Below are 25,657 nucleotides of genomic sequence, written 5' to 3' on the forward strand. Positions count from 1 at the left end.
CCAAAGCCTGCCTATGCTCCCTGGTATGCTCCGGCACGCAAAAGAAATCTTTAAGGAGCCGGTCACAAGTAGGGCAATCACACCAAGAGTGGAAAAAAAGTATAAGGCGCCTCCTACAGACCCGGCTTTCATCACTACACAGCTGCCACCAGACTCTGTTGTTTGTAGGAGCAGCTAGGAAAAGGGCCAACTCCCACACATCTGGAGATGCACCACCCCCAGATAAAGAAAGCCGCAAGTTTGATGCAGCTGGTAAAAGAGTCGCAGCACAAGCTGCAAACCAGTGGGCGTTCGCTAACTCCCAGGCACTACTTGCGCGCTATGACAGAGCCCATTGGGATGAGATGCAACATCTCATTGACCATCTGCCCAAGGACCTACAAAATAGGGCAAAACAAGTGGTTGAGGAGGGACAGACCATTTCCAACAACCAAATCCGCTCCTCCATGGACGCTGCAGATACAGCTGCACGGACAATTAATACATCTGTAACTATCAGAAGGCATGCATGGCTCCGAACGTCTGGATTTAAACCAGAGATTCAGCAAGCAGTTCTCAATATGCCTTTTAACGAAAAAGAACTGTTCGGTCCAGAAGTGGACACAGCGATTGAGAAACTCAAAAAAGACACGGACACTGCTAAAGCCATGGGCGCACTCTACTCCCCGCAGAGCAGAGGGAATTACAGCACATTCCGTAAAACACCCTTTAGAGGGGGGTTTCGGGGTCAGAGCACACAAGCCAGCACCTCACAGGCAACACCGTCCAGTTACCAGGGACAGTACAGAGGAGGTTTTCGGGGACAATATAGAGGAGGGCAATTCCCTAGAAATAGAGGAAAATTTCAAAGCCCCAAAACCCCTACTACTAAGCAGTGACTCACATGTCACTCACCCCCTCCACACAACACCAGTGGGGGGAAGAATAAGTCATTATTACAAAGCATGGGAGGAAATCACTACAGACACTTGGGTTCTAGCAATTATCCAACATGGTTATTGCATAGAATTTCTACAATTCCCTCCAAACATACCACCAAAAGCACAAAATTTGACAAAACATCATTCCAATCTCCTGGAGATAGAAGTGCAGGCACTATTGCAAAAGAATGCAATCGAATTAGTGCCAAACACACAAATAAACACAGGAGTTTACTCACTGTACTTTCTGATACCAAAGAAGGACAAAACGCTGAGACCAATCCTAGACCTCAGAATAGTGAACACATTCATCAAATCAGACCACTTTCACATGGTCACACTACAAGAAGTATTACCATTGCTAAAACTACACGACTACATGTCTACTTTAGACCTCAAGGACGCGTATTTCCATATACCAATACACCCATCGCACAGGAAATACCTAAGGTTTGTATTCAAAGGAATACATTACCAATTCAAGGTACTGCCTTTCGGATTAACAACCGCACCAAGAGTCTTTACCAAATGTCTAGCGATAGTCGCTGCACACATCAGAAGGCAGCAAATACATGTGTTCCCATATCTAGACGACTGGCTAATCAAGGCCCATTCGTTAATAGAGTGCTCAAATCACACAAATCAGATCATACAAACCCTCTTCAAACTAGGGTTCACCGTCAACTTCACGAAATCCAACATTCTGCCGTGCAAGGTACAACAATACCTAGGAGCCATAATAGACACAACAAAAGGAGTAGCCACTCCAAGTCCCCAAAGAATTCAAAATTTCAACACCATCATACAACGCATGTATCCAACACAAAAGATACAAGCAAAGATGATATTACAACTCCTAGGCATGATGTCTTCATGCATAGCCATTGTCCCAAACGCAAGACTGCACATGAGGCCCTTACAACAGTGCCTAGCATCACAGTGGTCTCAAGCACAGGGTCATCTTCTAGATCTGGTGTTAATAGACCGCCAAACATACCTCTCGCTTCTGTGGTGGAACAACATAAATTTAAACAAAGGGCGGCCTTTCCAAGACCCAGTGCCACAATACGTAATAACAACAGATGCTTCCATGACAGGGTGGGGAGCACACCTCGATCAACACAGCATACAAGGACAATGGAACGTACATCAAACAAAACTGCATATAAATCACCTAGAACTTCTAGCAGTTTTTCAAGCACTAAAAGCTTTCCAACCAATAATAGTTCACAAATACATTCTCGTCAAGACAGACAACATGACAACAATGTATTATCTAAACAAGCAAGGGGGGGACACACTCCACGCAGTTAAGCCTGCTAGCACAAAAAATTTGGCGTTGGGCAATCCACAACCAAATTCGCCTAATAGCACAATTTATACCAGGGATCCAAAATCAACTCGCAGACAACCTCTCTCGAGATCACCAACAGGTCCACGAATGGGAAATTCACCCCCAAATTCTGAACACCTATTTCAAACTCTGGGGAACACCTCAAATAGACTTGTTTGCGACGAAGGAGAACGCAAAATGCCAAAACTTCGCATCCAGATACCCACACAAACAGTCCCAAGGCAATGCCCTATGGATGAACTGGTCAGGGATATTTGCTTACGCTTTTCCTCCTCTCCCTCTCCTTCCTTACCTGGTAAACAAACTCAGTCAAAACAAACTCAAACTCATATTAATAGCACCAACTTGGGCAAGGCAACCCTGGTACACAACGCTGCTAGACCTATCAGTAGTACCCTACATCAAATTGCCCAACAGGCCAGATCTGTTGACACAACACAACCAAAAGATCAGACACCCAGATCCAGCATCGCTGAATCTAGCAATCTGGCTCCTGAGATCCTAGAATTCGGGCACTTACAACTTACCCAAGAATGTATGGAAGTCATAAAGCAAGCCAGAAGGCCATCCACCAGGCACTGCTATGCAAGTAAATGGAAGAGGTTTGTTTGCTACTGCCATATTAATAAAATACAACCATTACACACAACTCCAGAACATGTAGTGGGTTACTTGCTTCACTTACAAAAATCTAACCTGGCTTTCTCTTCCATTAAAATACACCTTGCAGCAATATCTGCATACCTGCAGACTACCTATTCAACTTCCCTATATAAAATACCAGTCATTAAAGCATTCATGGAGGGCCTTAGGAGAATTATACCACCAAGAACACCACCTGTTCCTTCATGGAACCTAAATGTTGTCCTAACTAGACTTATGGGTCCACCTTTTGAACCCATGCACTCCTGCGAAATACAGTTCCTAACCTGGAAGGTTGCATTTCTCATCGCCATTACTTCCCTAAGAAGAGTAAGCGAGATTCAGGCGTTTACAATACAAGAACCTTTTATACAACTACACAAGAATAAGGTCGTCCTAAGGACTAATCCTAAATTTTTGCCAAAGGTTATTTCACCGTTCCATCTAAATCAAACAGTGGAACTTCCAGTGTTCTTTCCACAGCCAGATACCGTAGCTGAAAGGGCACTACATACATTAGATGTCAAAAGAGCATTAATGTATTACATTGACAGAACAAAGAACATCAGAAAGACTAAACAACTATTTATTGCATTTCAAAAACCTCATGCAGGAAACCCAATATCAAAACAAGGTATAGCCAGATGGATAGTTAAATGCATCCAAATCTGCTACCTTAAAGCTAAACGACAGCTGCCCATTACACCAAGGGCACACTCAACCAGAAAGAAGGGTGCTACCATGGCCTTTCTAGGAAACATCCCAATGCAAGAAATATGTAAGGCAGCCACATGGTCTACGCCTCGCACATTCACCAAGCACTACTGTGTAGATGTGTTATCCGCACAACAAGCCACAGTAGGTCAAGCCGTATTAAGAACATTATTTCAAACTACTTCCACTCCTACAGGCTGAGCCACCGCTTTTGGGGAGATAACTGCTTACTAGTCTATGCAAAACATGCGTATCTACAGCGACAGATGCCATCGAACTGAAAATGTCACTTACCCAGTGTACATCTGTTCGTGGCATCAGTCGCTGTAGATTCGCATGTGCCCACCCGCCTCCCCGGGAGCCTGTAGCAGTTTGGAAGTTACCTTCAACTATTTGTATATGTATCATCTCAACCTTAAATAGGTACATACTTAGTCACTCCATTGCATGGGCACTATTACTACAATTCAACTCCTATCTCACCCTCTGCGGGGAAAAACAATCGAAGATGGAGTCGACGCCCATGCGCAATGGAGACAAAAGGAGGAGTCACTCGGTCCCGTGACTCGAAAGACTTCTTCGAAGAAAAACAACTTGTAACACTCCGGCCCAACACCAGATGGCGAGCTATGCAAAACATGCGAATCTACAGCGACTGATGCCACGAACAGATGTACACTGGGTAAGTGACATTTTCATTATCCATCGGAAAATTCAACGGTATTGTTTGCGCTCGGTATCGGGTTAGTGCTAGCAAATCGACACCGAAGAGCCCCGGCAGCCCTTCGGGGCTTCCACTCCTCCACGGGGCCTGGTCGGCACGACTGCGTCCATCTTCAAACCTCTTGGACCAGACCCCCTTCTGCCCCAACTGCCACGCTAAGTATCCTTATACAGACCAACACTTGGTCTGTAATCTGTGTTTGTCCCCTGAACACAAAGAGGATACTTGCAAGGCCTGTCGGGCATTTCGATCCAAGAAAACACGAGGGATCGAAGAGCAAGAAGACTCCAGATGGCGTCGACACCGGCCGGACACACCGTCGTCGAAGAAGAGGAGAGATTCTCCATTCGAGATTCGGACTCGGACGAGTCCGAGACCGACCAGCCGAAGACGCAACAAACCATGATTAAACCAGCCCCGGTAAAAAAATCACACAAAGATAATGAAGGCCAAGGGGACACCACCGCCAACAGGCCATGGCTTAACCTGAAAACACGGTGACCAAACATCGGCACCGAAAAAGGCCTCCCAGCAGCCAAAGACATCCGACTCCGGTCGTGAAACCGGCTCCGAACAGACTCGCCACCGAGGAAAGGGCGAACTCACAAATCTTCTGGAGACGCACCACCACCCGACAAAGAAAGTCGGAAATTCGATGCAGCAGGCAAAAGGGTGGCAGCTCAGGCAGCCAATCAATGGCGAATTGCCAATTCGCAAGCTCTGTTGGCACGATACAACAGGGCACATTGGGATGAAATGCAACATCTCATTCAGCACCTTCCCAAAGAGTTCCACAAACGTGCCCAACAGGTTGTTGAGGAGGACCAAGCTATCTCGAACAACCAAATAAGGTCGGTTATGGACTCGGCAGACACGGCGGCGAGGACTGTGAACACGGCAGTAACCATTCGAAGACACGCATGGTTACGAACCTCCGGATTTAAGCCAGAAATCCAGCAGGCTGTGCTGAATATGCCTTTTAACAAACAACAATTGTTTGGGCCAGAGGTGGATACAGCAATAGAAAAACTGAAAAAAGACACGGACACGGCCAAAGCCATGGGCGCGCTCTACTCCCCACAGAGCAGAGGCACTTTTAGGAAGCCACACTTTAGAGGCGGGTTTCAGGCCCAAACCACAGAGCCTTCCACCTCACAAGTCAGACCCACATATCAGGGCCAGTATCAGAGGGGAGGTTTTCGAGGACAATATAGAGGTGGACAGTTTCTCTAATACAAGAGGGAAAGTCCAAAACCCCCACAAACCAAACAGTGACTTCAATGTCACAAACCTCCACCACACAACACCAGTGGGAGGGAGACTTACAAATTATTACCACAACTGGGAACACATAACTACGGATGCGTGGGTCCTAGCCATTATCCAACATGGTTATTGCATAGAATTCCTACATTTGCCTCCAGATGTGCCTCCAAGAGCACACGTTATGACCAAACAACACTTAGACCTGCTACAACTAGAAGTCCAAACATTGTTACAAAAAGAAGCAATAGAACTAGTACCCACCCATCAAAAAGGAACAGGTGTTTACTCCCTGTATTTCCTAATTCCAAAAAAAGACAAAACACTGAGACCCATATTAGACCTCAGAACACTGAACCTTTACATCAAATCAGATCACTTTCACATGGTGACACTTCAAGATGTGATTTCCTTACTCAAACAGGACTACATGTCAACATTAGATCTCAAGGATGCTTATTTCCACATACCCATACATCCTTCACACAGGGAATACTTAAGGTTTGTAATCCAAGGCGTGCATTACCAATTCAAGGTCTTACCATTCGGCATAACAGCCCCAAGGGAATTCTCAAAATGCCTTGCAGTAGTAGCCGCTCACATCAGGAGACAGCACATTCATGTATTCCCTTACTTAGACGATTGGTTAATAAAAACCAACACTCAGCAACAATGTCTTCGACACACAAAATATGTCATAGAAACCCTTCACAAACTAGGGTTCTCTATAAACTACCAAAAATCACATCTACAACCGTGTCAAATACAACAATACGTAGGAGCAACAATCAACACACAAAAGGGGATTGCCACTCCAAGTCCACAAAGGGTACAAGCCTTCCAAAATGTAATTTTAAACATGTACCCAAACCAACACTATCAAGTGAGGTTTGTAATGAAACTCCTAAGCATGATGTCTTCATGCATAGCCATTGTCCCAAATGCAAGACTACACATGTGGCCCTTACAACAGTGCCTAGCAACACAATGGACACAAGCACAGGGTCAACTTCAAGATCTAGTGTTGATAGACCGCCAGACACACTTCTCGCTTCAATGGTGGAATCCTATAAATTTAAACCAAGGGCGGCCATTCCAAGACCCAGTGCCACAATACGTGATCACAACAGATGCTTCCATGATGGGGTGGGGAGCACACCTCAACCAGCACAGTATACAGGGATAATGGGACGTTCACCAAAAACAACTGCACATAAATCAGTTAGAACTGTTAGCAGTGTTTCTAGCACTGAAAGCATTTCAACCACTGATAGCCCACAAACACATTCTTGTCAAAACAGACAGCATGACAACAATGTATTACCTAAACAAACAAGGAGGGACACACTCATCACAACTGTGTCTCTTAGCACGAAAGATTTGGCATTGAGCGATTCACATTCGCCTAATAGCACAGTATATCCCAGGGATCCAAAACCAGTTAGCCGACAATCTCAGTCGAGATCACCAACAAACACACGAATGGGAGATTCATCCCCAGGTACTACAAAACTACTTTCTACGCTGGGGAACACCAGAAATAGACCTATTTGCAACAAAACAAAACGCAAAATGCCAAGACTTCTCGTCCTGGTATCCACACCCTCAGTCCAAGGGCAATGCGTTATGGATGAGTTGGTCAGGGATATTTGCTTACGCTTTTCCCCCTCTCCCACTCCTTCCTTACCTGGTAAACAAATTGAGTCAAAACAGACTCAAACTAATACTAATAGCACCAACCTGGGCTCGGCAACCGTGGTACACAACACTACTGGACCTGTCAGTAGTACCTCATGTCAAACTACCAAACAGACCCGATGTGTTAACTCAACACAAACAGCAGATCAGACACCCGAATCCAGCATCGCTCAATCTAGCAATCTGGCTCCTGAAGTCTTAGAATTTGGACATCTAGACCTTATACAAGAATGTATGGAGGTCATTAAGCAAGCTAGAAAACCTACTACAAGACATTGTTACGCAAACAAATGGAAAAGATATGTTTATTACTGCCATAATAATCAAATTCAACCACTACATGATTCCGCAAAAAACATTGTAAGCTATTTATTACACTTACAAAAATCTAAACTAGCATTTTCTTCTATCAAAATACATCTCGCAGCAATATCTGCCTATCTGCAGATTACACATTCAACATCACTTTTTAGAATCCCAGTCATCAAAGCATTTATGGAGGGTTTAAAAAGAATCATACCCTCGAGAACACCACCATTCCCCTTGTGGAACCTCAATATTGTATTAACACGACTCATGGGTCCAACATTTGAACCCATGCACTCCTTTGAGATACAGTACTTAACCTGGAAAGTAGCCTTCCTAATAGCTATCACATCTCTTAGAAGAGTAAGTGAAATACAAGCATTTACTATACAAGAACCCTTTATACAAATACATAAACATAAAGTGGTTCTCCGTACAAATCCCAAATTCTTACCAAAAGTTATATCACCGTTCCACCTAAACCAAACAGTAGAACTCCAAGTCTTTTTTCCACAACCAGACTCAGTAGCTGAAAGAACCTTACATACGTTAGACATTAAAAGAGCACTAATGTATTACATTGACAGAACAAAACAATTTCACAAAACAATTGTTTGTAGCCTTCCAAAAACCTCATGCAGGAAATCCAATATCCAAACAAGGCATTGCCAGATGGATAGTGAAATGTATTCATACCTGCTATATTAAAGCAAAAAGAGATCTACCTATTATGCCAAAAGCGCACTCCACTAGGAAGAAAGGCGCCACAATGGCCTTTCTAGGAAATATACCTATGACAGAAATCTGTAAGGCAGCCACGTGGTCTACGCCTCATACATTCACAAAACATTACTGTGTAGATGTGTTAACAACACCACAAGCCACAGTAGGACAGGCTGTATTATGAACATTATTTCAAACAACTTCAACTCCTACAGGCTAAGCCACCGCTTTTGGGGAGATAACTGCTTACTAGTCTATGCACAGCATGTGTATCTGCAGCTACACATGCCATTGAACGGAAAATGTCACTTACCCAGTGTACATCTGTTCGTGGCATGAGACGCTGCAGATTCACATGCGCCCTCCCGCCTCCTCGGGAGCCTGTAGCCGTTATAAGTTGATGAAACTTGCACATTTGTAAATTTGTAGATATATGCTATTTTTGTATACACATTATGTACATACATTCTCACTCCATTGCATGGGCACCTTTACTATATACACAACTCCTACCTCACCCTCTGCGGGGAAAACAGTCTAAGATGGAGTCGACGCCCATGCGCAATGGAGCCGAAAGGGAGGCGTCCCTCGGTCTCGTGACTCGAAAAGACTTCTTCGAAGAAAAACAACTTGTAACACTCCGAGCCCAACACTAGATGGCAGGATAATGCACAGCATGTGAATCTGCAGCGTCTCATGCCACAAACAGATGTACACTGGGTAAGTGACATTTTCCATATATTTTGGGGAAGAGGATGTGATTTATTTTCCAACACTCACACCCTCAGTCCCCAAATGTATAATTTTAATGGGGCACACCCAGTTTTAAATGCTATGCAGCAGGAGAGCGGAATGCCTCCCGCCACAAAAAATAAATCTATATTTTCACTTCTGATTGCATTTATTTGCTTTAGGTAGAACACTTACTGTTTGTTTATATGACATATTAAAGTGGAACTGATTGTAATGCTTTATATTTGTGCAGCCCTCTCCAAGTGCAACAGAGAGTCACAAGAAGTCACTTACTACGAAGAAGTCAGACGATGGCTCATCCCAACAAGATCCTGATGCCAAGTAAGTATAACAGTTTGCTGTCTCTGGGGTGAGCTACCAACAGGATACCCCACCCCACGTAGAGCTTACATAAAATAATTTAAAACATTACAGCAAATAAGTGAGCATGCCAAATGCTACATTCAGAGAAAATTCATAGCAGTAAATGTGTTGCAATTAAAGTATATCTGACATTATTATGGTGTTTCTGCTTAAATAAAAAGTGAAGTACAACCAAGAGAATATCCTAACCTCGGGCACAGAAGCAGGCTTCAATGCCTTACTTTATAAATCTTTTTCAGAAAGGGGCGATTACAATTTGGAATCTAATGAGTGAGAAATGTAACAAGTCTCCAAAAACAGTTTAGGAACTCTAAAATCAGTATGCATCATTTGATTCAAACCTAATTAATTCATCAGGGCCTATAGGGAGATTTGTGTTCAAGCCCCACACAAAGCAACTAGAACAGCCTAGGAGGTTGGATTAGAGCTTAAACTCCATGTAGTTTGATTCTGTAAGAATTACTAGGGATAAGTAGATGGGACAGCAAAGGAGATGGGCAATGTTAGTCCCCAATTCTAAACCTTTTGGAACAGAGGCTGAGCCAGTAATTCCTAGCCATGGAATAAAAATTATTACACATAGTTCAGAAATGTTTAGGGTCTCTTCAAAGTTCTCATATTAGCCTCATGTGCCCTTTCTCACAAACAACACATTAGTAGTGTGACATAAAGCATATTTGTACTAAAGTGATCTTGGGAGTCCAAGTGTAGTCTTGGTCCCTTGGGTATTTACCCTCTCGATAGTAACCATTAAACAGTTTAGTTTCCATAAACCTACTGGATTTAAATCCAGCTTTTGCTTGGGGTCCTAGTGGTTCTACAGCTTTCATAGCCCACTATTGGCGCTTTGTGCCTCGTGGCTCTTTTTTTCCTTAACGTTTAAAAAATCATATTTCCTGTTCTCTTTGCTTGGTTTTTGTTGTTTTGTTCTTATTTTACTCATCACATTTTTCTTTAGTTTAAAATTAGTTGTAGGATTTCATTATGATATCTGTAACTTTTTCTACTGTGAATGCACCACTTAAGTTGTTATATTTCATATATTCACATGCTTGAATCATCCTGTGATGTCAGGTTGGAGATCCCCGGCAACGTTAAATAGCAGTAAATAGTGATAAAATGTCCATAGCCCTCAACACCAGTGTTTTAGTAGCACAGCACCTCATTTCAAACTTCAGCCATTGAGGTGGAAGGGCTAAGCTTTCCTATTCCCCGCTAGAGGCCACCATAGCTCAGATTTCTACCACATGTCTTGTTTGAGGGGTTTCCTGTGAAGAAAGCTGCTTTTACCTCACACGGACCTTATCCATATAACTTTCCTGTCTGCCCTGTAGCTTATTCAGCCCCCCCCCCGTACTGCTGGTTGTTTTTTGGTAGACCTCTGCTTTGTCTCTAGCTGTCATCGTGTCTGACGGACAGAAAATATCTCTTTTTAAATTCTGATCTACCTGTGGTCAGGAAAAGGTCTACACTGATGACCAAAATGAGCAATGCACTTGTTTCCTTTATCGAGCGCACAAGTCTTCAAGCTGTGACATTTTTAAATCCTCTCCTTCTGATAACCTAAAAGATATGGAGAGGAGGTTGGCACTCTGTTTACTAAAAAGAAAGAAATACTCTTTTGAAGGGGGAAGCCTCCTCGTCTTTGGAAGATTTAGTGGAAAGCACTCCACTAAGTACCTACACGAACTCTGCGCAAAAGCTGAAATATGAGATTTGTAGACCTGAACTACTATCCTAAAGAGCCTGCATCCATCGCCTCACAGAAAAAAAAACTGGAGTTTCTTCAGAAAAACTCTCCAGAAAGGGCAAACACCAGCATGCTAAAAAAACGGCAAATCTAGCTTTGTTGAGTGCTTTGACTTGCATGTCATCCTCACCGTTGTCGGGGAAAAAAAAAACAATTGTTGACAATGCACCCATTGCCACCTATGGCACAGGCCTAGTCAACATCTATGAAGAAATTATCGTCGATGACAACCCGAACGACGATAGCACCTTCAATGAAGCGAACATCGTTGATGATGACACCAAGGGTATCTCTACTTGCATCTTGGTTAATCTTCCTTCATCAACTACAATGTCAGCTTTGTCTGTGACACCGTTGTTGAAGGTCTTTTCTGCTTATTTACCTAATAGACTCCAGATTGTTCAGAATGCTACTGCATGGCTGGTTCTTGGCATTCCTGGACGAGAGCACATCTCTTTGCATCTGCATAATTTGCATTAGCTTCCCATTGAAAGAAGGATTTTGTTTAAACTGGCGCTTTTAATTCCTAGAGTCTCTATCAATCCTGTCCTGCTTATTTATCAGCCAGAATCTCTTTTTATAAACCTGAGAGAGCTCTTCGATTTGCCAGTACCTATCTGTCTAAGATTCCTAGGATACATCGGAATACGACTAGGGGCCATTCCTTTTCTTTTCTGGGTCGGTGGAGCTGGAATACGCTACTCCTTGACCTACATCAAATATAGAGACCATCTTTAGGAAAGTGACATTTTGGCATGGCTACCCCACACCTTTTGCCTCATATTGATGCTGACTTGACTGAGAGTGTTCTGGAAACCTGCTAACCAGGCCCCAGTGTTCTTTCCCAAAAATACCATTGTTTCCACAATTGGCACACAGCTAAGTCCCTTGAAAAAGATACCCTTGGTACCAAGGGCTCTGTGGCCAGGGAAGGTCCCCAAGGGCTGCAGCATGTATTATGCCACCCTAGGGGGACCCCTAACCCAACACATGCACACTGCCATTGCAGCTTGTGTTTTCTGGTCAGGGAAAAAAGACAAAGTCAACATGGCACCCCTCTCAGGGTGCCATGCCCACACACCACTGCCTGTGGCATAGGTAAGTCATCCCTCTATCTGGCCTTACAGCTTAAGACAGGGTGCACTATACTACAGGTGATGGCATAGCTGCATGCGTGATATGCACCTACAGTGACCAAGTCCATTCTTAGACATTATAAATGCAGTGTGGCCATTTTGAGTACATGGGCTGGGAGTTTGTCATTACGAACTCCACAGCTCCATGATGGCTTCTCTGACGTCTGGGAAGTTTGGTATCAAACTGCTCAGCACAATACACCCACACTGATGCCAGTGTTGGATTTATTGAAAAATGCACCGAGATGGCATCTTAGAGATGCCGCCTGTATTTTAGCCAAACTTCTAGTGCAGGACTGACCGGTCTGTGCCAGCCTGCCACATCCAGACAAGTTTCTGACCTCATGGGGTGAGAGCCTTTGTGTTCTCTGAGGCCAGAAACAAAGCCTGCACTGGCTGGAGGTGCTTCACACCTCCCCCTGCAGGAACTGTAACAGCTGCCAGTGAGCCTCAAAGGCTCAGGCCGCCTGTTAGTGTCCCACGGCACTCCAGCTAGTGGAGATGACTGCCCACCGGACAAAGCCCCACTTTTGATTGCTAGTCCGGTGGGAAATTTAGGAAAAACAGGGGGGAGTGACCACTTCAGCTAGAACGATCCCTAAGGTGTCCAGAGCTGAACCGACCCCCCCCTCCCTGCAGAATTCTCCATCTTGGTTTAGGGGAAAGGGACCAATGGGGTTAGTTCTGTGTCCCCCCCTCCCTAAAGGGAGTGGACACCAGAAGGGTGTAGTCATTAGCTACTGCTCCATGACCCATGAAACGTCCCTAAATCCAGGAGGCTCCCCTGAACTCGGCTAACCAGATTCCTGGCGACCTAAAGAAGACAGTAAAAAAGGAGGACTGCTAAGCTGACCCACAGCAGCAGGTGGCCCTCCTCTACGTCCAGCCTGTGGTTTCCCTGAAACGACCTCCTGGATCCAGCCTGCAGCCTTCTTGTGACCCCTGGGGTACCCCTATTCCAAAGCATTAGGAGCCCGAGGCTGAGTTTGCACCCTGCACCCGGCCGCCTCTGTGCCGCTGAGGGTGTGTGTTTTATGTTGACCTGTGCCTGTCGTCTCCATCCCCCCACCCACAGTGCTCACCTAAACACCCCAGGTCTGCCTTCCGAAGACGCAAGTACTTACCTGCTGGCAGATCCAATTCCGAGTGCACCCAGTCTCCATAGGAGCCCATTTTAAATCTTGCATCAACTTTGACCTCTTTACCCGACTGGCCCCGTGTTGCTGGTGATGAGTGTTTGAGGTTAACTTGAACCCCAACCGGTGGACATCCTAACCCTTGGAGGCTGGAACTATAAGTCCTTTGACTTACCTCAAAACTCTACTAGCTTTTCTTCCCTCCCTAGAACTGTTTGAAAATTGCACTGTCAACTTTTAAAACAGATTATTGCTATTTATTTGAAAACCGTTTAACTTGCCAAATTGAAACAAAGTGGTGTTGATACATATGTTTGTTCCTTACCTGCAAATATACTTACCTGCAGTCAGAACCTTGTGGTTCTAGAAATAATGTAACAAAATATATGTTTGCTATATAAAAACAAATTGCCCGGAGTTAGTCATTGTAGGAAGTTGGCTCTGTATGTGCTATTTCAAAGTAAGGAATAGCATGCACAGAGTCCAAGGGTTCCCCTTAGAGGTAAAATAGTGGTAAAAATAGATAATACTAATGCTCTATTGTGTGGTAGTGTGGTCGAGCAGTAGGCTTATCCAAGGAGTAGTGTTAAGCATTTGTTGTACATACACATAGACAATAAATGAGGTACACACACTCAGAGACAAATCCAGCCAATAGGTTTTTATATAGAAAAATATCTTTTCTTAGTTTATTTTAAGAACCACAGGTTCAAATTCTACATGTAATATCTCATTCGAAAGGTATTGCAGGTAAGTACTTTAGGAACTTCAAATCATCAAAATTGCATGTATACTTTTCAAGTTATTCACAAATAGCTGTTTTAAAAGTGGACACAGTGCAATTTTCACAGTTCCTAGGGGAGGTAAGTATTTGTTAGGTTAACCAGGTAAGTAAGACACTTACAGGGCTTAGTTCTTGGTCCAAGGTAGCCCACCGTTGGGGGTTCAGAGCAACCCCAAAGTCACCACACCAGCAGCTCAGGGCCGGTCAGGTGCAAAGTGGTGCCCAAAACACATAGGCTAGAATGGAGAGAAGGGGGTGCCCCGGTTCCGGTCTGCTTGCAGGTAAGTACCCGCGTCTTCGGAGGGCAGACCAGGGGGGTTTTGTAGGGCACCGGGGGGGACACAAGTCCACACAGAAATTTCACCCTCAGCAGCGCGGGGGCGGCCGGGTGCAGTGTAGAAACAAGCGTCGGGTTTGCAATGTTAGTCTATGAGAGATCTCGGGATCTCTTCAGCGCTGCAGGCAGGCAAGGGGGGGATTCCTCGGGGAACCTCCACTTGGGCAAGGGAGAGGGACTCCTGGGGGTCACTTCTCCAGTGAAAGTCCGGTCCTTCAGGTCCTGGGGGCTGCGGGTGCAGGGTCTCTCCCAGGCGTCGGGACTTTAGGTTCAAAGAGTCGCGGTCAGGGGAAGCCTCGGGATTCCCTCTGCAGGCGGCGCTGTGGGGGCTCAGGGGGGACAGGTTTTGGTACTCACAGTATCAGAGTAGTCCTGGGGTCCCTCCGGAGGTGTTGGATCGCCACCAGCCGAGTCGGGGTCGCCGGGTGCAGTGTTGCAAGTCTCACGCTTCTTGCGGGGAGCTTGCAGGGTTCTTTAAAGCTGCTGGAAACAAAGTTGCAGCTTTTCTTGGAGCAGGTCCGCTGTCCTCGGGAGTTTCTTGTCTTTTCGAAGCAGGGGCAGTCCTCAGAGGATGTCGAGGTCGCTGGTCCCTTTGGAAGGCGTCGCTGGAGCAGGATCTTTGGAAGGCAGGAGACAGGCCGGTGAGTTTCTGGAGCCAAGGCAGTTGTCGTCTTCTGGTCTTCCTCTGCAGGGGTTTTCAGCTAGGCAGTCCTTCTTCTTGTAGTTGCAGGAATCTGATTTTCTAGGGTTCAGGGTAGCCCTTAAATACTAAATTTAAGGGCGTGTTTAGGTCTGGGGGGTTAGTAGCCAATGGCTACTAGCCCTGAGGGTGGGTACACCCTCTTTGTGCCTCCTCCCAAGGGGAGGGGGTCACAATCCTAACCCTATTGGGGGAATCCTCCATCTGCAAGATGGAGGATTTCTAAAAGTCAGAGTCACCTCAGCTCAGGACACCTTAGGGGCTGTCCTGACTGGCCAGTGACTCCTCCTTGTAGCTTTCTTTGTTCCCTCCAGCCTTGCCGCCAAAAGTGGGGGCCGTGGCCGGAGGGGGCGGGCAACTCCACTAAGCTGGAGTGCCCTGCTGGGCTGTGACAAAGGGGTGAGCCTTTGAGGCTCACCGCCAGGTGTCACAGCTCCTGCCTGGGGGAGGTGTTAGCATCTCCACCCAGTGCAGGCTTTGTTACTGGCCTCAGAGTGACAAAGGCACTCTCCCCATGGGGCCAGCAACATGTCTCTGGTGTGGCAGGCTGCTGGAACTAGTCAGCCTACACAGACAGTCGGTTAAGTTTCAGGGGGCACCTCTAAGGTGCCCTCTGTGGTGTATTTTACAATAAAATGTACACTGGCATCAGTGTGCATTTATTGTGCTGAGAAGTTTGATACCAAACTTCCCAGTTTTCAGTGTAGCCATTATGGTGCTGTGGAGTTCGTGTTTGACAGACTCCCAGACCATATACTCTTATGGCTACCCTGCACTTACAATGTCTAAGGTTTTGTTTAGACACTGTAGGGGTACCATGCTCATGCACTGGTACCCTCACCTATGGTATAGTGCACCCTGCCTTAGGGCTGTAAGGCCTGCTAGAGGGGTGTCTTACCTATACTGCATAGGCAGTGAGAGGCTGGCATGGCACCCTGAGGGGAGTGCCATGTCGACTTACTCGTTTTGTCCTCACTAGCACACACAAGCTGGCAAGCAGTGTGTCTGTGCTGAGTGAGAGGTCTCCAGGGTGGCATAAGACATGCTGCAGCCCTTAGAGACCTTCCTTGGCATCAGGGCCCTTGGTACTAGAAGTACCAGTTACAAGGGACTTATCTGGATGCCAGGGTCTGCCAATTGTGGATACAAAAGTACAGGTTAGGGAAAGAACACTGGTGCTGGGGCCTGGTTAGCAGGCCTCAGCACACTTTCAATTGTAAACATAGCATCAGCAAAGGCAAAAAGTCAGGGGGCAACCATGCCAAGGAGGCATTTCCTTACACAACCCCCCCCCCAAACGAAAGAGGATGAGACTAACCTTTCCCAAGAGAGTCTTCATTTTCTAAGTGGAAGAACCTGGAAAGGCCATCTGCATTGGCATGGGCAGTCCCAGGTCTGTGTTCCACTATAAAGTCCATTCCCTGTAGGGAGATGGACCACCTCAACAGTTTAGGATTTTCACCTTTCATTTGCATCAGCCATTTGAGAGGTCTGTGGTCAGTTTGAACTAGGAAGTGAGTCCCAAAGAGGTATGGTCTCAGCTTCTTCAGGGACCAAACCACAGCAAAGGCCTCCCTCTCAATGGCACTCCAACGCTGCTCCCTGGGGAGTAACCTCCTGCTAATGAAAGCAACAGGCTGGTCAAGGCCATCATCATTTGTTTGGGACAAAACTGCCCCTATCCCATGTTCAGAGGCATCTGTCTGCACAATGAACTGCTTAGAATAATCTGGAGCTTTTAGAACTGGTGCTGAGCACATTGCTTGTTTCAGGGTGTCAAAGGCCTGTTGGCATTCCACAGTCCAGTTCACTTTCTTGGGCATTTTCTTGGAGGTGAGTTCAGTGAGGGCTGTCACAATGGATCCATATCCCTTCACAAACCTCCTGTAATACCCAGTCAAGCCAAGGAATGCCCTGACTTGAGTCTGGGTTTTTGGAGCTACCCAGTCCAGAATAGTCTGGATCTTGGGTTGGAGTGGCTGAACTTGGCCTCCACCTACAAGGTGGCCCAAGTAAACCACAGTTCCCTGCCCTATCTGGCATTTGGATGCCTTGATAGAGAGGCCTGCAGATTGCAGAGCCTTCAAAACCTTCTTCAGGTGGACCAGGTGATCCTGCCAGGTGGAGCTAAAGACAGCAATATCATCAAGATAAGCTGTGCTAAAGGACTCCAAGCCAGCAAGGACTTGATTCACCAACCTTTGGAAGGTGGCAGGGGCATTCTTTAAACCAAAGGGCATAACAGTAAACTGATAATGCCCATCAGGTGTGGAGAATGCTGTCTTTTCTTTTGCTCCAGGTGCCATTTTTATTTGCCAGTACCCTGCTGTCAAGTCAAAGGTACTTAAGAATTTGGCAGCACCTAATTTGTCTATGAGCTCATCAGCTCTTGGAATTGGATGAGCATCTGTCTTGGTGACAGAATTGAGCCCTCTGTAGTCCACACAAAACCTCATCTCTTTCTTTCCATCTTTGGTGTGAGGTTTGGGGACTAAGACCACTGGGCTAGCCCAGGGGCTGTCAGAGCGCTCAATTACTCCCAATTCCAGCATCTTGTGGACTTCCACCTTGATGCTTTCCTTAACATGGTCAGATTGTCTAAAGATTTTGTTCTTGACAGGCATGCTGTCTCCTGTGTCCACATCATGGGTACACAGGTGTGTCTGACCAGGGGTTAAGGAGAAGAGTTCAGGAAACTGTTGTAGGACTCTCCTACAATCAGCTTGCTGTTGGCCAGAGAGGGTGTCTGAGTAGATCACTCCATCTACTGTGCCATCTTTTGGGTCTGATGACAGAAGATCAGGGAGAGGTTCACTCTCTGCCTCCTGATCCTCATCTGTTACCATCAACAGATTCACATCAGCCCTGTCATGGAAGAGCTTAAGGCGGTTCACATGGATCACCCTCTTGGGGCTCCTGCTTGTGCCCAGGTCCACCAAGTAGGTGACCTGACTCTTCCTCTCTAGTACTGGGTAAGGGCCACTCCATTTGTCCTGGAGTGCCCTGGGAGCCACAGGCTCCAGAACCCAGACTTTCTGCCCTGGTTGGAACTCAACCAGTGCAGCCTTTTGGTCATACCAAAACTTCTGGAGCTGTTGGCTGGCCTCAAGGTTTTTGGTTGCCTTTTCCATGTACTCTGCCATTCTAGAGCGAAGGCCAAGTACATAGTCCACTATGTCCTGTTTAGGCTCATGGAGAGGTCTCTCCCAGCCTTCTTTAACAAGGGCAAGTGGTCCCCTTACAGGATGACCAAACAGAAGTTCAAAGGGTGAGAATCCTACTCCCTTCTGTGGCACCTCTCTGTAAGCGAAAAGCAGACATGGCAAGAGGACATCCCATCTCCTTTTGAGCTTTTCTGGGAGCCCCATGATCATGCCTTTTAATGTCTTGTTGAATCTCTCAACCAAGCCATTAGTTTGTGGATGGTACGGTGTAGTGAATTTATAAGTCACTCCACACTCATTCCACATGTGCTTTAGGTATGCTGACATGAAGTTGGTACCTCTGTCAGACACCACCTCCTTAGGGAACCCCACTCTGGTAAAGATACCAATGAGGGCCTTGGCTACTGCAGGGGCAGTAGTCGACCTAAGGGGAATAGCTTCAGGATACCTGGTAGCATGATCCACTACTACCAGGATATACATATTTCCTGAGGCTGTGGGAGGTTCCAGTGGACCAACTATGTCCACACCCACTCTTTCAAAGGGCACCCCCACCACTGGAAGTGGAATGAGGGGGGCCTTTGGATGCCCACCTGTCTTACCACTGGCTTGACAGGTGGGGCAGGAGAGGCAAAACTCCTTAACCATGTTGGACATATTGGGCCAGTAGAAGTGGTTGACTAACCTCTCCCACGTCTTGGTTTGTCCCAAATGTCCAGCAAGGGGAATGTCATGGGCCAATGTTAGGATGAACTCTCTGAACAGCTGAGGCACTACCACTCTCCTAGTGGCACCAGGTTTGGGGTCTCTGGCCTCAGTGTACAGGAGCCCATCTTCCCAATAGACCCTATGTGTTCCATTTTTCTTGCCTTTGGACTCTTCAGCAGCTTGCTGCCTAAGGCCTTCAAGAGAGGGACAGGTTTCTTGTCCCTTACACAGCTCTTCCCTTGAGGGTCCCCCTGGGCCTAAGAGCTCAACCTGATAAGGTTCAAGCTCCAAAGGCTCAGTTCCCTCAGAGGGCAGAACTTCTTCCTGAGAAGAGAGGTTCCCTTTCTTTTGCTGTGTTGCAGTTGGTTTCCCAACTGACTTTCCTGTTCTCTTGGTAGGCTGGGCCATTTTTCCAGACTCCAGCTCTACTTTTTCACCCTGTGCCTTGCACTGTGCTCTTGTTTTCACACACACCAGTTCAGGGATACCCAGCATTGCTGCATGGGTTTTTAGCTCTACCTCAGCCCATGCTGAGGACTCCAGGTCATTTCCAAGCAGACAGTCCACTGGGATATTGGAGGAGACCACCACCTGTTTCAGGCCATTGACCCCTCCCCATTCTAAAGTAACCATTGCCATGGGATGTACTTTTCTCTGATTGTCAGCGTTGGTGACTGTGTAGGTTTTTCCAGTCAGGTATTGGCCAGGGGAAACCAGTTTCTCTGTCACCATGGTGACACTGGCACCTGTATCCCTCAGGCCCTCTATTCTAGTCCCATTAATTAAGAGTTGCTGTCTGTATTTTTGCATGTTAGGCGGCCAGACAGCTAGTGTGGCTAAATCCACCCCACCCTCAGAAACTAGAGTAGCTTCAGTGTGGACCCTGATTTGCTCTGGGCACACTGTTGATCCCACTTGGAGACTAGCCATACCAGTGTTACCTGGATGGGAGTTTGGAGTGGAACCTTTCTTGGGACAGGCCTTGTCTCCAGTTTGGTGTCCATGCTGTTTACAGCTATGACACCAGGCCTTTTTGGGATCAAAGTTTTTACCCTTGTACCCATTGTTTTGTGAAGAGGCTCTGGGCCCACCCTCCTGTGCAGGTTTTTGGGGGCCTGTAGAAGACTCTTTACTATTTTTAGTTTTGGTTGTCTCATCACCCTTCTGCTGGGGAGTCTTTGTGACCCCTTTCTTTTGGTCACCCCCTGTTGAAGTCTTGGACACCCTTGTCTTGACCCAATGGTCCGCCTTCTTTCCCAATTCTTGGGGAGAAATTGGTCCTAGGTCTACCAGATGCTGATGCAGTTTATCATTGAAACAATTACTTAACAGGTGTTCTTTCACAAATAAATTGTACAGCCCATCATAATTACTTACACCACTGCCTTGAATCCAACCATCTAGTGTTTTCACTGAGTAGTCAACAAAGTCAACCCAGGTCTGGCTCGAGGATTTTTGAGCCCCCCTGAACCTAATCCTGTACTCCTCAGTGGAGAATCCAAAGCCCTCAATCAGGGTACCCTTCATGAGGTCATAAGATTCTGCATCTTGTCCAGAGAGTGTGAGGAGTCTATCCCTACACTTTCCTGTGAACATTTCCCAAAGGAGAGCACCCCAGTGAGATCTGTTCACTTTTCTGGTTACACAAGCCCTCTCAAAAGCTGTGAACCATTTGGTGATGTCATCACCATCTTCATATTTAGTTACAATCCCTTTGGGGATTTTCAACATGTCAGGAGAATCTCTGACCCTATTTATGTTGCTGCCACCATTGATGGGTCCTAGGCCCATCTCTTGTCTTTCCCTCTCTATGGCTAGGATCTGTCTTTCCAAAGCCAATCTTTTGGCCATCCTGGCTAACTGGATGTCCTCTTCACTGGGGCTATCCTCAGTGATTTCAGAGGTGTTGGTCTCTCCTGTGAGGGAACCAGCATCTCTGACTATTATTTTAGGAGTCAGGGTTTGAGGGACCCTGTTCTCCCTAGATAGGACTGGTAGGGGGGAATTGTCCTCCAAGTCACTATCCTCTTCCTCTGAGTTGCCACCCTCAGAGGGGTTGGCCTTTTCAAACTCTGCCAAAAGCTCCTGGAGCTGTATTTTGGTAGGTTTGGGGCCCATTGTTATTTTCTTTAGTTTACAGAGTGACCTTAGCTCTCTCATCTGTAGATGGAGGTAAGGTGTGGTGTCGAGTTCCACCACATTCACATCTGTGCTAGACATTATGCTTCTAAAAGTTGGAATACTTTTTAAGAAACTAAAACTGATTCTAGAATCTAATTCAAACTTTTAACAAACTTTTAAACTCTAAAAGAAATGCTAAACAGGATCTAACACAAGGCCCTAGCAGGTCTTTTAAGAATTTAGAAAACTTTTCAAATTGCAAAAATCAATTTCTAATGACAATTTTGGAATTTGTCGTGTGATCAGGTATTGGCTGAGTAGTCCAGCAAATGCAAAGTCTTGTACCCCACCGCTGATCCACCAATGTAGGAAGTTGGCTCTGTATGTGCTATTTCAAAGTAAGGAATAGCATGCACAGAGTCCAAGGGTTCCCCTTAGAGGTAAAATAGTGGTAAAAAAATAGATAATACTAATGCTCTATTTTGTGGTAGTGTGGTCGAGCAGTAGGCTTATCCAAGGAGTAGTGTTAAGCATTTGTTGTACATACACATAGACAATAAATGAGGTACACACACTCAGAGACAAATCCAGCCAATAGGTTTTTATATAGAAAAATATCTTTTCTTAGTTTATTTTAAGAACCACAGGTTCAAATTCTACATGTAATATCTCATTCGAAAGGTATTGCAGGTAAGTACTTTAGGAACTTCAAATCATCAAAATTGCATGTATACTTTTCAAGTTATTCACAAATAGCTGTTTTAAAAGTGGACACTTAGTGCAATTTTCACAGTTCCTGGGGGAGGTAAGTTTTTGTTAGTTTTACCAGGTAAGTAGGACACTTACAGGGTTCAGTTCTTGGTCCAAGGTAGCCCACCGTTGGGGGTTCAGAGCAACCCCAAAGTCACCACACCAGCAGCTCAGGGCCGGTCAGGTGCAGAGTTCAAAGTGGTGCCCAAAACACATAGGCTAGAATGGAGAGAAGGGGGTGCCCCGGTTCCGGTCTGCCTGCAGGTAAGTACCCGCGTCTTCGGAGGGCAGACCAGGGGGGTTTTGTAGGGCACCGGGGGGGACACAAGTCCACACAGAAATTTCACCCTCAGCGGCGCGGGGGCGGCCGGGTGCAGTGTAGAAACCAGCGTCGGGTTCGCAATGTTAGTCTATGAGAGATCTCGGGATCTCTTCAGCGCTGCAGGCAGGCAAGGGGGGGGTTCCTCGGGGAAACCTCCACTGGGGCAAGGGAGAGGGACTCCTGGGGGTCACTTCTCCAGTGAAAGTCCGGTCCTTCAGGTCCTGGGGGCTGCGGGTGCAGGGTCTCTCCCAGGTGTCGGGACTTTGGATTCAAAAGAGTCGCGGTCAGGGGAAGCCTCGGGATTCCCTCTGCAGGCGGCGCTGTGGGGGCTCAGGGGGGACAGGTTTTTGTACTCACAGTCTTAGAGTAGTCCTGGGGTCCCTCCTGAGGTGTCGGATCTCCACCAGCCGAGTCGGGGTCGCCGGGTGCAGTGTTGCAAGTCTCACGCTTCTTGCGGGGAGCTTGCAGGGTTCTTTAAAGCTGCTGGAAACAAAGTTGCAGCTTTTCTTGGAGCAGGTCCGCTGTCCTCGGGAGTTTCTTGTCTTTTCGAAGCAGGGGCAGTCCTCAGAGGATGTCGAGGTCGCTGGTCCCTTCGGAAGGCGTCGCTGGAGCAGGATCTTTGGAAGGCAGGAGACAGGCCGGTGAGTTTCTGGAGCCAAGGCAGTTGTCGTCTTCTGGTCTTCCGCTGCAGGGGTTTTCAGCTGGGCAGTCCTTCTTCTTGTAGTTGCAGGAATCTAATTTTCTAGGGTTCAGGGTAGCCCTTAAATACTAAATTTAAGGGCGTGTTTAGGTCTGGGGGGTTAGTAGCCAATGGCTACTAGCCCTGAGGGTGGGTACACCCTCTTTGTGCCTCCTCCCAAGGGGAGGGGGTCACAATCCTAACCCTATTGGGGGAATCCTCCATCTGCAAGATGGAGGATTTCTAAAAGTTAGAGTCACCTCAGCTCAGGACACCTTAGGGGCTGTCCTGACTGGCCAGTGACTCCTCCTTGTTATTCTCATTATTTTCTCCGGCCTTGCCGCCAAAAGTGGGGGCCGGGGCCGGAGGGGGCGGGCAACTCCACTAGCTGGAGTGTCCTGCGGTGCTGTGACAAAGGGGTGAGCCTTTGAGGCTCACCGCCAGGTGTTACAGCTCCTGCCTGGGGGAGGTGTTAGCATCTCCACCCAGTGCAGGCTTTGTTACTGGCCTCAGAGTGACAAAGGCACTCTCCCCATGGGGCCAGCAACATGTCTCTAGTGTGGCAGGCTGCTGGAACTAGTCAGCCTACGCAGACAGTCGGTTAAGTTTCAGGGGGCACCTCTAAGGTGCCCTCTGGGGTGTATTTTACAATAAAATGTACACTGGCATCAGTGTGCATTTATTGTGCTGAGAAGTTTGATACCAAACTTCCCAGTTTTCAGTGTAGCCATTATGGTGCTGTGGAGTTCGTGTTTGACAGACTCCCAGACCATATACTCTTATGGCTACCCTGCACTTACAATGTCTAAGGTTTTGTTTAGACACTGTAGGGGTACCATGCTCATGCACTGGTACCCTCACCTATGGTATAGTGCACCCTGCCTTAGGGCTGTAAGGCCTGCTAGAGGGGTGTCTTACCTATACTGCATAGGCAGTGAGAGGCTGGCATGGCACCCTGAGGGGAGTGCCATGTCGACTTACTCGTTTTGTCCTCACTAGCACACACAAGCTGGTAAGCAGTGTGTCTGTGCTGAGTGAGAGGTCTCCAGGGTGGCATAAGACATGCTGCAGCCCTTAGAGACCTTCCTTGGCATCAGGGCCCTTGGTACTAGAAGTACCAGTTACAAGGGACTTATCTGGATGCCAGGGTCTGCCAATTGTGGATACAAAAGTACAGGTTAGGGAAAGAACACTGGTGCTGGGGCCTGGTTAGCAGGCCTCAGCACACTTTCAATTGTAAACATAGCATCAGCAAAGGCAAAAAGTCAGGGGGCAACCATGCCAAGGAGGCATTTCCTTACACAGCAATATCATCAAGATAAGCTGTGCTAAAGGACTCCAAGCCAGCAAGGACTTGATTCACCAACCTTTGGAAGGTGGCAGGGGCATTCTTTAAACCAAAGGGCATAACAGTAAACTGATAATGCCCATCAGGTGTGGAGAATGCTGTCTTTTCTTTTGCTCCAGGTGCCATTTTTATTTGCCAGTACCCTGCTGTCAAGTCAAAGGTACTTAAGAATTTGGCAGCACCTAATTTGTCTATGAGCTCATCAGCTCTTGGAATTGGATGAGCATCTGTCTTGGTGACAGAATTGAGCCCTCTGTAGTCCACACAAAACCTCATCTCTTTCTTTCCATCTTTGGTGTGAGGTTTGGGGACTAAGACCACTGGGCTAGCCCAGGGGCTGTCAGAGCGCTCAATTACTCCCAATTCCAGCATCTTGTGGACTTCCACCTTGATGCTTTCCTTAACATGGTCAGATTGTCTAAAGATTTTGTTCTTGACAGGCATGCTGTCTCCTGTGTCCACATCATGGGTACACAGGTGTGTCTGACCAGGGGTTAAGGAGAAGAGTTCAGGAAACTGTTGTAGGACTCTCCTACAATCAGCTTGCTGTTGGCCAGAGAGGGTGTCTGAGTAGATCACTCCATCTACTGTGCCATCTTTTGGGTCTGATGACAGAAGATCAGGGAGAGGTTCACTCTCTGCCTCCTGATCCTCATCTGTTACCATCAACAGATTGACATCAGCTCTGTCGTGGAAGAGCTTAAGGCGGTTTACATGGATCACCCTCTTGGGGCTCCTGCTTGTGCCCAGGTCCACCAGGTAGGTGACCTGACTCTTCCTTTCTAGTACTGGGTAAGGGCCACTCCATTTGTCCTGGAGTGCCCTGGGAGCCACAGGCTCCAGAACCCAGACTTTCTGCCCTGGTTGGAACTCAACCAGTGCAGCCTTTTGGTCATACCAAAACTTCTGGAGCTGTTGGCTGGCCTCAAGGTTTTTGGTTGCCTTTTCCATGTACTCTGCCATTCTAGAGCGAAGGCCAAGTACATAGTCCACTATGTCCTGTTTAGGCTCATGGAGAGGTTTCTCCCAGCCTTCTTTAACAAGGGCAAGTGGTCCCCTTACAGGATGACCAAACAGAAGTTCAAAGGGTGAGAATCCTACTCCCTTCTGTGGCACTTCTCTGTAAGCGAAAAGCAGACATGGCAAGAGGACATCCCATCTCCTTTTGAGTTTTTCTGGGAGCCCCATGATCATGCCTTTTAATGTCTTGTTGAATCTCTCCACCAAGCCATTAGTTTGTGGATGGTACGGTGTAGTGAATT

The 25,657-nt window shown here is 46.8% G+C and overlaps 1 protein-coding gene across 8 annotated transcripts in view; it reads left to right on the forward strand.

The window, feature by feature from the left end:
* MYO9B (myosin IXB) overlaps nucleotides 1-25,657 on the forward strand; it is a 337,738-nt gene that overhangs the window by 219,881 nt on the left and 92,200 nt on the right. For all 8 annotated transcript variants that reach the window (XM_069215688.1, XM_069215684.1, XM_069215681.1 and 5 more), the window contains one exon: nucleotides 9,330-9,418. In XM_069215688.1, the coding sequence (XP_069071789.1) occupies nucleotides 9,330-9,418 (89 nt within the window). The remainder of the gene's footprint in view (nucleotides 1-9,329; nucleotides 9,419-25,657) is intronic.

Source organism: Pleurodeles waltl, chromosome 12 (assembly GCF_031143425.1).
Source record: "Pleurodeles waltl isolate 20211129_DDA chromosome 12, aPleWal1.hap1.20221129, whole genome shotgun sequence".
Classification (NCBI taxonomy): Eukaryota; Metazoa; Chordata; class Amphibia; order Caudata; family Salamandridae; genus Pleurodeles; species Pleurodeles waltl.